The following is a 12061-nucleotide window of genomic DNA, read 5'->3' on the forward strand; positions in this document are numbered from 1 at the left end:
AATATATATATATATTATACCTATCGCGTGAATGTGTGATCGCTGTTATATTATGCGTATATGTATTGTTTGGGAGAAATGAAGTAGTTCCCAAAGTTTATTCCCTTAAATCTATTATAATCATGATAGTATTTTTGAGGAATTTTCTTCAGTATTTAGTACAGTTTTAGGATGTTATAAACATGGTAACACATACATTATAGTGTACCTACAGCAGGTACGAAGATGGTCGGAGACTCAGGAGGGCGAGCTTGATTTTTAATAATCATTGAGTGCGTGAGTCTGAGTGTGACATTCGAATAATGGATTGTACTTTGTGAGGTGCGGTCGCATATGCGCATATTATATACCTATAATAATATAAATTAATATTAATAATAAAAATCACATAAAGTATTCGTTTTCATTGTACTTATATAGTCATGTATATTAGTATACATTTATCTGCAGTATATACGGTCTGTGGTGTGACTGAGTCACTGTCCGAGAAAAGTCTATAATATTCGCGTTTTTACAAACATTTTTATTTCTTTGCCATTGTATAGGTACTGCAAGTTGCAATGCAGATGTGCGGTGCGTATAATAGTTACTTTGCATTATCATTTGAATATAATAATAAAATAATTACTTCAAAACCTGTGCGTATATTATATGTATTATAATATAATGCAAATGGTCGTTTATCGCGTCAAAAACACCAACAAAAAAGGGGGGACTCGATCCGATCCTACCTGTTGAGTTGTGGCGTTACCATAGACGAATAATTAATATAATATGGACTGCGCGTCCCCTACACCCAGCTATGTATATAGGTTGTGAAGAGCCAATTTTGTTAGAAAGAGATAATTAATACCTGTGCATATGATGGAACCTTAAGTGTATGCTATGTATTTATCTATTTCTAAAAATATTGGCCCTCGGGCCTCTCTCTCTGTTATATTAGTCCATTTTTTTATAGCCTACCTATATAGGTCTATATGTGACTTATAATATATATGGCTGCTACGTAGGAGGGGGAGGGGGTTCAGCACTTTAATAACCGAACTAAAAAATTTAAAATATTTCATCTAAGCTGACTAAAGTTTGAAATGATTGACTAGACAAAATAAAAATAAAATTGTTTTTTATTACAAATTATTTTTATGAAATAAAATATTTTTAACTATACATATTAATTATCTGTGAATATTTTAAGTTTCATATTAGTATAAGAACTAAAAAAGCGCTTACTTAATCTGGTGAATTATCAGTATTGTGACAACTGAGTAATTATTAATTTTCAAGTTCTCCCCTACAGGATTGAAAAATCCTGTGTACGCCACTGAATGTATAATAGACATTATAGGAATGTAGCGATTTTAATATAATAATAGCCATAACAAAAACGTCCGAAACTTTCGCGATGGATAAGTATTGCTCGCGGTGGGTGGGGCAAGGACGGGCCTCGCGCAACACCGCACGGCGCGCGTGTGTCATCCTCGCCGCGGAGCTGAGACCGCAGTCGCGTGCCATATTATATCCATCGTGTACGCCCGACAGACGCGTGTCTTATCATATCATATGATAGCGATCGATATTGCATTTTGTATTATATTCTAACAGGTAGTACATAATCGTATCATAACATAACAGTGCGATTGTCCGACCGTCGCCTGGCCAACACACACTCTGCCAACTTGGCCAGCCCTATGCGCGCCGAAGAAACATCCGCACACACAAACCACAATAATATTTGAAATTATATATTATATTCGCACTCTGGAGTCTGGACTGCGCTGCAAGTACGACCCAGGGAAAGCGATCCCTGTCAGTGATTGTCGTTTACCTGTAATTAGTATCGATCGTCCGGTTAGTACTTATAGTGTATTAATAATATATATTACAGAGGGAGGAACCTATATATATATATAATATACTGTAATATATCCACCTGCAACTGCAGAGTTCTACGCAGCGTAAGTACCCATGTTTTAAAATATATACCTACTTGTTGATACGCGCGTATATGTTATAATATTATTATCACCTCCGTGATGATTGCTGTGCGAGATATTATAATATTACTATATAGATCTAGGATTTCTATGCGCTTTGCATTATTGTTTTCCAAAGCTGGCCACGCAATGCTCGTTTTATAACGTATAACGTTTGAATATTTTGCATTTTTTTAGGGCATGTACACCAAAAACTGGGGTATTAAAATTTATTTTAAATTTTTTACTTTAAAAAGTAACTTTGTAACGCGCGGTGTTAACAATTATAGGTTTTAACCTAATCAAATATTATTAATTACGTGATTTTTCAAACGAATCCACATGCTGTAAAATTCGAGATTTCGAGTAACTATAGAAAATGAAATGGGAATAGGTAATTATTTTTTTCAGATTAAAAGTCTACGTAACAAAGACGTGCAGTCTTGCAAAACTTTTTTAAATTTAATGACAAAACATTTTTAGTTCAAAACTTAGAAAAAAAAAAATAATTAAGTTCATTTTATAGATACATTATTTCGAAATTTAAGGGCATAAAAGGATTTTTAGGTAGGGCATTCCCCAGCCCTAATAACAGTCCTATACATTTATACATCAATATATTATTTAATATTGTACAGGCCTCCGATTTTAATAGAGGATAAGTGTCCGATTTATCTATTTTCATTTTGTCGGTATAGGTACCGTGTGAACCATACGTGTTTTGTTGTAGGTGAGGTTAGGTGAGGCTGCATATAAGTTCTATATTATTATGTGTTTCACTATAATATAATCTATGAACCTAATAGTTTTACCTATATAATATAATAATAATATGATCTGTCCCAATAAACGCATAATGTACAAATATTGTAGGTACCTAAATATTGTATAATATCTAATATCACAGATTCAATCGTCTATAAAATGGAGGCATGTAGCCATAGAGGTATAGCCGGTATAGGTATACCCACATAGTAATATTATGTATTAGTATATAAGTATTATGTATTTATATAGATATATAATATATACTAATTTTATTATATCGAGTATCTTAGATCTCTTAATATTATTATATGAATCTACCTACACTGCAATGAATGTATAGGTACCTATATAATATTATGTTTTAAAGCTTAAATGATTTTATCTTTGCGATCTGTTTCATTTGCCTAACATAATATACAATTTTAGGTACGTTACTATTTTAAATAGCAGTGAAATTTAAATTTAAAAACGAAACGTTTAAATTCGTTAAGAAATAAGAGTACTGCCTAATTATTTTAAGCACCTTTATATGTGTTACAAGGTCACTTTTTATCATTTGAACATTTTTGATATCCTTATCAGCTAATTTTCATAAAGAAACAATAAAAAATAGACTTCGGGAATAATGATGTAGGTAGGGGCCTATACAAAATAGCATGAAAACATCAAATGGCAAATGAATAGCAATTATTTCACCGTGTATCTTGGGAAATATGACATTTTTAATTATTTTGAGGAAAATAAATGATTAGTCACTGAAAACCAAAAGTGGGAAATAGTATGTTTTTAAACGCTTAAAATGTAGTTACCAGCTAGGTATATTTTGTAATTGTAGTAATATTGGGGTGTCAATTTAATGAGAATCTTAAACGCAAGATAAGTAGGTACCGAATGTAGATTTATCAGTGACGTATTTAGAATAATCGAATGTAGGGTATAGCTAGGAAGTCCACACAAAATGTAAACCACTAGGTAATAAATATAAACTTGACAACATATAATGTATTTTATATAAGTTTCGTGCATTATTGAAGTACAATTTATTCACAATCTAAGTAAATACAAAGTACTACCTGTATGTTATTTACTGATACTCACAAGTAGTCTAAATACTATATAGTTTATATTGGTAGATGATAATATGATATCACTAATTGTTAGAATTTTATTAATGTAATACGCATCAACACGACGAATGGGGAGGGGTCGTCTGAGTTAATCAATACGCTTTAGATATTTTTCACAATAATAATAATATAATATGTTATACTATACTACTAAAGTTTATCTATAAAAGAATAAAAAAATAAGAAAATATATGATTTTTTTCCCTTTTGTACCTATAGGTAATATTATATTATACGTGTTTCAACGTTTCGTTAATCGTCAACGGTAGAAATGTTAGGTATATCTACTTCAGTTTCAGTACTTGTGCATAAAATTATCATCTATTCCAGTTTAATGAGCAGGATAAAATGTATATTAAATTATGTTATACGCACAAGTAAACGATAGGTATCTACTTAAATTTTATTACCGCACGTAGTATATAACTTTCGCTTACTAAGTTACGCATTCGAAAATACGTCGAAACATTTACTCCGCTAGAACGGTTTAAACAACTCCAACTCTATAATATCACTAAACCCATATATTATCATCTATTAAATGTCCAGTCTTCCTAAATTTAAACCGAGAACAAATCGTTCTACGTGAACGCAGAATTGAATTACGAATAACCATAGACAAATAGCACAATATTATATTATACGGATAATTTAATTGACGTCCACTCGACAGTACTGTTATTAAAACATTGTCTATATGTTTATATGTTTTGGGTTTAAAACATTATTTATAAAGATTGATAATGAGTCGAGTGCAATCACACTAATATACACTCCAGAGATGTAACCAATAATGGGTAGATAGGTTACCAGCTATATAGTATTTGTATGTGACATTTAAATAGAATATGTAGATTAAATGTACCTAATATATATTAATATAATATATATGTATATTAGTATAATATAATATAATATAATATATATATATTACCATATTTATATTTATATATTAATATATAAATGTATAAGAATTATTATTATATATACCTGCTGATTGTAAGTCACAACGCGTACTGTTTTAATTGACTTGTTTTAGATCGACTATGATTAATGTTACATATATATATATATATATTATGTACTTTATAAATCGAGTGAATTGATTATATATATATATAAAATGTGTCACATTATATAATATATAATATATATAACATACATATATTTGTTTTTATTTATTAACAGATATTTTATGTACCTATACTTTTAATGTCATTTTTGAAATTCATATTTTTCTTTTGAGGATTGATAATATTTTTAAGTTAAACTTGTATTGGCGTTACAAATAGGTATAATAAAATTATTATGTGCATAATGTCGTACGTATTCTCTAAACATAAAATTCTAAATAATTCACAATTAAAAGTTTTACTAAATTTCATCAAAACTAAATAATTTGAAATAGCAGTATTAGATAGAAAACTAGAAACAATAACTAAGGTTATAGGAAGTTAAATTTGTTTTAATTGAACAATATATTATAATGGAGTTAGGTGTACGTGTATGCACTATGCAATTTATGTTATGTAGGTAGGTATGTACTACAATATAAAGGTAGAAGCCAGTAGGTACCACCTAATTGAGTGACATTAAAATTTATTTTGAATAGTTTCGTTACAGTGCATTTTAAACGTACATAATAGCCGACGACAAAATAGATTTTATTTTACAATATCTACTGCGAGTGTGTTTACTAACAAAATGGAATCAATTACAATACTTTTTTTTTCACTGTTTATGTTGCGTTTATAAATTACAGGTTGTGATGAAATGAGTTTGGTGGTAAATTCAAGGTCAGAACATGTCCATTTGCGATTGCTGGGCCAGTTTCAAGTTTTCTCAAATTGTAAGTAAAACGAACAATAAAAGTATAAAAATTAAAAACAATATTATATTATAATAGTGACAAAGTCCTTATAATATAGGCATTATACATACGTACATATGTAACATGTGAAATAATTATTTAATTATACAATATATTGGCAAACAACCTTCATGAAAATACGGGCTGTGGGAAAATGTCCAAGGTTATGATTTTTTCTTCGTATTGCGTACGAAAAGTCTCTTAAAGATATATATTTGACAAAACGTGTAAATTGCTAAGACGAATATATTTCTTTATATATGACGCATTAAGCTAAGGCTTACTTATTAGTTATTATATTATAGTCGTTAGGTATTAATTTTGTTTTTTTTTTTATTGCGACTTACGAAGTACAAATTATAATATTATTAATAATATTCCACTTTTCTAATCTTTATTTACTATCAGACTGGTTGTAATTTTTTTTTTTCTATTAAATTTAAATAATTTATAAGCGGTGCACGAGAAAATAATATGATATAAATATTAACAAGGAACTAATGAATTTAAGTTAAATAATCAATTAAATCACACATGCATTTTAGTAAGTAAGGTTATTCTTGAAAGTGGTTTCTATTTAGTACTTCCACTGGTACTGAAACGTACATGTGCACTATAGTACTATACAACAGTTACTCACTAAACAGTACAGCTGATATCTACTATATCAGACTGATTGTTACTCATTGGCAGGTACCAATAATGTATTGACATTGGACATAATATGGTCTATTTGTATACTTAATCAGTTACTCGTATCAAACATTTTAAGTTGGCTAATTATTTTTTATTTCATTTATTTGCATTTTAAGCCATCCGCTGACATTTACATTTTTTAACCCGCGATTTTTTCTCTAAATTTGTTATAATCCTATAATTTATGAACTATCACCGAACTAACAGCTTGAAATAATTTATTAACCAAAATCGAAACCCTAAGCCCCCCCCCCCCCCCCAGTTTAAATATACTTTTATTTTATATTTACCTAATGGTTTGTTTTTACACAAGTCTTATAAGACTCGTTTTATGGTTTAGAAACAAATCGTAGGTAGTAGCAGGTTGTAGGTATACTCAAGAGTTGATTAATACAAATATTGGAAAATCTTGGGGGTGGAATGATTCGTTTGCCCCCCGCAAAAATGTTAGGAGGAAAGTGCCCCTCTCCCGCAATTACCCCATTAATACCTTTATTATATAAAAAAACACAAATATCTAAATTAAATTGTCGGTTGTCAATTATATATATTACATTGATAAATAACAGAAATCTACGTAGGAGCCTTTATATAACTCGTTCATCTATTGATTTGATATAAAAATTATTATTGGTTGAGATGTCATACGTTATAATATACACATATATAACTTGCATACATACCTATAATATAAGCGCCACAAATTGCGTAAAGCGTAAACTGATACCTACTTAATTTTTTACGTTTCAAGTTACTTATTTACTGTGCACAATATGTAGGTAATAAACATATGTGTATCGAATTTCTTTTTGTTTGTGGTAAATAAGAAATATGTTTTTTATATACCGCGTAGATACTTGGTATATATAAATATTCGCACAATATAATATAAAACATCATAATATACTTTTTTCGAATGCGTAGAACCTACCTATATATTGCTACATCAGAATGTTGTTCTCAAATACAAAATTATTATTATATAGGGATTAGAGAATTTCAAATATTTGCTCTTCTGGTTTTCTACATAATATCGCTGGGCGGCAGTAATTTATATATATATACCGTTTTCGAATTGCATATTAAAGTTTAAAGCACTCGGCACACATATTACAATATATACGAGTGCATGACCGGTATATTATGTCGGTGATAAGCTATTCTTTACCGTAATATAATATTATATAGAGACCATTATTGTTTGTGCAATTGTGCCTTGCGGTCGTCTGCAAATGAAACGGAAAACCAGTTGAAAATTTAATTAAAAATCCAATGGGCAATATTATTGAAGTGGGTATATAATATGTATTAGATTATACGGTGTATCACTGTGTATACACATATCGTAATCACCTTTTTAACTGTACCTATATATTATGATATGCGATTTATGTCATTATCGCAATACAGCAGAAAATATACTTTTATCGACGAACGATTGGTTTTTCGGGGCGGTCAATTTACAGATTATTTTATATTTTTTGCGGAATCAAAATTAAATTACATAGGTAACTTATATTTCGTTAAATTATATTTCATACATTATACTCATATAGTAAAAACTAAAAAGTAGATTAATTTTTAATATTTTGGAAAAATGTAACGGATAATGGATCGCCGGAAATTACGAGATTTTTTTTGTGCATTTATGCATAATATATTACCCATATAATGGCTAGTATATATTGTTGACAATTTGGCAGTAGAAATTATTATTTAGTGGCCACTAACCATTGAGTAATAAAAATATAAATCTACCGGTAAATTATATCAATACAATTATAGTAATATAGTATATACCTACTAAGAATAATCACAGTTGATCTAGGCACAAGCGACCAAAAAATAAAACTTATCGTGACGAATTTTGACAGAATTGAAATAATAACAACGCTATGAATATAGCGAAGCTTAAGTTAATGAATACTAGCTAATTAATACTATGTAAAATAATAAACATGGCTCAAACTATAATTAAATAATACTTTATGGTAAGTAATTAATGTTATTATTATTTTACCTATATATAAAATCGTCATGATTCCTCTTGGCTCTGAATGATGTTTAACAAAAATAAAAATAATTTTTACCCAGCGCTTTACATAATATCGTGTTCTATGATTTATGTTTGCTTATATTGGTATAATTTAAATTTTTTTTTAAATCGGGGTCGATAATATTTATTCCCGGACCGAATAATTTAATTACTTAAAAACAATATGCGTAGGTATACTATACCAGCTGTATGGCTGTGGTATATGTACCGGCAACCTTATACCGGTATGAATACACCATACACATATAAACTGGTATAGGTATAAACTACAAATGGTACAATTAAACGATTATAATATTTTGTTGGTTATTACTTATTAGTAATTATTGAAGTAAAACCATAAATCTGTGTCGTCAGAATATAGGTACTAATTATTTTGTACAGTAGTAGGTACCCATATTAGGTTTATGTAGAAGTAATTTTATTTTATTTCAGTAAAAGAGGATCTCTTCATTCTCAAGGTCTTGGCTCCTGGGAAAAAATATAAAGGTTATGTATACAATATTGTACCTAAATGTGCTTTACTCAATGTCGTCTACAAAATTGGTACAAAAAGAATAATATTGCGGTACTCTCACGTGTGAATAAAGAGATCTATGTATTTAGGTACCTAAATAAAATACGTAAATACCTATTATGTTCTTTTGTATAATATGTATCATAATATTATACTTAACCTAGTGTATATGTATACTAGTTCAAAATGATAATTGAACTCTGTAACAATTATTAAAACTGAAGGATAAAATGGTTGACTACACCACTATTTCACCATGTATTATATCGACCTACATAAGAACTAACGACGCGTGTTGGGGTACTCATCTATCGATAGATTTACTAACGACTTGAAAACGAATCTTGTGCGCTTAACGATCGTGTACGCGCGTATACCCGCAGGTATATACTATATATTTTTTATATCATAGTGTTGTATAGTGTTACTTGAGTTGAATGTTCGAAGATTCACACTACTAACAGAATTTGGTTTTGTGTAGAATTAATCGCTTAGACTCCGGGAAAAATGATAAAAATAATTGTTGAGGTATTGAAAATATTATATTGTTTGGTCGATATATCGTGGAGGTGGGAGATATATAATAAATAATAAATAATTACTTGAATGCTATTGTTTAATGTTTAATATTGTTTTTTTATTATGCATCGGCGTAAAAGTTAAAACATATTAAATTGTAACGGGGTATAGTGGAAAGCATACCGCAGTGGCAGCGCAAACAATTTTTATTAATAGAAGAAAAAAATGTTCAACCCACCAACCCTTGAAAATCTAAAATACTGATACTGAAATATAGTTACACCCGAAATTCTTTCGGTGGCAATTGAAACTGCCCATTACACTCATTACAGTACCCAACTTGCAGGTATAATAAACTTACAAAAGAAAACATTTATCAATGAACTTAAGTTTCTGTAGGTACCTATACCTATATAATATTATATAGAATATATAGATATATGTAATTTATACTCGTAATAATTTGATCTCAACTGTGGATAAGTAATTTATTTTTTGATTTATTAATTAGTAATTACCAATAGGTATAGTTATAGGCAGGTACGTTTAACTGTTTAAGACTGTTTATATATTATATCTACTGCGAAGAATGAATTTTTCACAGTTGTATATCTCCACGACGATAACGATTACCTATTAAAACAAATTAGTTAACGAGACCTCACCTTTTAAAAAGGTGTTCCGTACCTATTTTGTGTGTATAATACTAATAAGCAATTGTAATTATTGTGTAAGCAAGGCGATGTCTATTAAATCAAAACATGTTTATTCGTAATAAAAACATTAAAATAGAAAGAAATAATGCGCAGTTAGGAATGAGTATCTTTAATGGCCAATATAGGTACCTGACCACTTGTATGATACATTAATACGACTGAGAATTGTTTGGCTTATGCCCTATAATGATTGACCATTTTGTAGTTTATGTGTTAATATTTTCTGGTTTTTGTATTTCATGGCATGTGCAGTCTTACACTGTACATAGACTACATATTATGTAGTTGTCTACTTGTCTGCCTATCTATTGTATACCTATGCGCATATTATTCTTTATATAGTAACTATATACAATTATAGTACAATGGTAAATTATACGACTTATTAGTTATTATTACACCAGGCACCGGGTCATTCATGATACATCTATGTATAACACAAGTATACTTGTGTAGGTAAGTTCATGACTCATGAGACAAATCTGACTATTATAGGTATACTCTAATTTAAAGCAACCAAACGGCAAACATATTATTCCAATACCTATACGGATTATGCTTAACGAGTGAAACATTCACAGCACATAATTATATGTCTATAAATTAAGTAAAGCTTTATGAGAAAAAAACTCAATTTAACCGATTATCCGTGATTAGGTATCTGTAGAGTTTTTCGATTAGAAGAGTTTTGCATTCATTTTGCTGTTATAAATTACTAATTAATATTTGGTTTACCTTTTTGGTTTTTTATACATTGATAACATCGTGATGATTTTGTTGGTGTTATCTGTTGCAGATTTTGTGTTTGAGCTGTCTACTCTATAAGAGATGGTCGGACGCAGAAGCCACTAGGCTGTTTTATTTCTTCGAGAAGTCGTCCAGGGAGTGGCCGTTGCTGAACAACATCACCAGGAACGGGGCCGGATCTCTGTTCGCGGACGTGACTTTCGGCGGTTACATAATAATATGCGTGGCGCTGTACATAGCGTACTTGATGGGAGAGCTCAAGAACAGCAAGAAAACTGTGAGTCCACCACCTGACCGTTTTTATACACGTATAATAAGTGGTGAATTTAATCCAGTAAAAACTTTAAAAATGCATTTAAAATCTCGAAAACTGCAGTACATAGAATGCACCATAAAACCCCGTAAAATGCAATAAAAAATCAAAATTAAAAACGATAAAAATCTTCAGAAAAATCTTTCATGTCGTGATAAGAAAAAAGCTATATTTTTAATTATTTTTATTCGTTTACGATAAGACGTATAAGACAAAAATTAAAAAATAATTCATAAAATGCGTGTAAAAGGTTTAACCAACGGGAATTGTTAAAAACTATCGAAACTAATAAAAAATAAAAATTTAAAGGCTAAACAAGACCTACAAATTCGAAATCGTCATAAAATGCTAAATAAAAGATTTATAATTGAATTCGTTACTCCTTAATTCAAACTTTATTTAAAGTCTAAGAAAGCTATATTTTACGCAATCATTTAAAAATTATCTATGCATTTTCCTACATAATTTGCGCAGCTCTATATACTTTTAATTTATAAGTTTAGCTCCATTATCCAATGGTCAAATTTCCAAAACGTATAATATATTCTATGTTTATACTATATAGCCATATAGGTGTAGATGAGGTTAGATTAAATACCACTAATCACTATAAGTTATTCTAATTTATATTTACCTTACCAGCTTACCACTCTACACTCATCTTGACGATCATAGTTTTAACCAACAACAAAAATTAACTACTAACTTGTCAGTCATAAAAAATGTCGACCTGAATAACTCCACCCCCTTCAAATCACC

General features: G+C 29.6%; 1 protein-coding gene across 2 annotated transcripts; it reads left to right on the forward strand.

The window, feature by feature from the left end:
• Positions 1 to 1484: 1484 nt before the first annotated feature.
• Positions 1485 to 11419, forward strand: LOC100168034. Of its 2 annotated transcripts, none has more exons than XM_029486782.1 (3): positions 1485 to 1955; positions 5631 to 5717; positions 11039 to 11419. In XM_029486782.1, the coding sequence occupies exons 2-3, from the start codon at positions 5673 to 5675 to the stop codon at positions 11402 to 11404; spliced, it is 411 nt and encodes a 136-aa protein (XP_029342642.1). In that variant the 5' UTR covers positions 1485 to 1955; positions 5631 to 5672; the 3' UTR covers positions 11405 to 11419. The 2 variants fall into 2 exon arrangements, with proteins under 2 accessions (XP_029342642.1, XP_001948670.2); XM_001948635.5 differs by having other exon boundaries at positions 1486 to 1848.
• The last annotated feature ends 642 nt before the right edge of the window (positions 11420 to 12061 follow it).

This window comes from Acyrthosiphon pisum, chromosome A1 (assembly GCF_005508785.2).
Source record: "Acyrthosiphon pisum isolate AL4f chromosome A1, pea_aphid_22Mar2018_4r6ur, whole genome shotgun sequence".
Taxonomy (NCBI): domain Eukaryota; kingdom Metazoa; phylum Arthropoda; class Insecta; order Hemiptera; family Aphididae; genus Acyrthosiphon; species Acyrthosiphon pisum.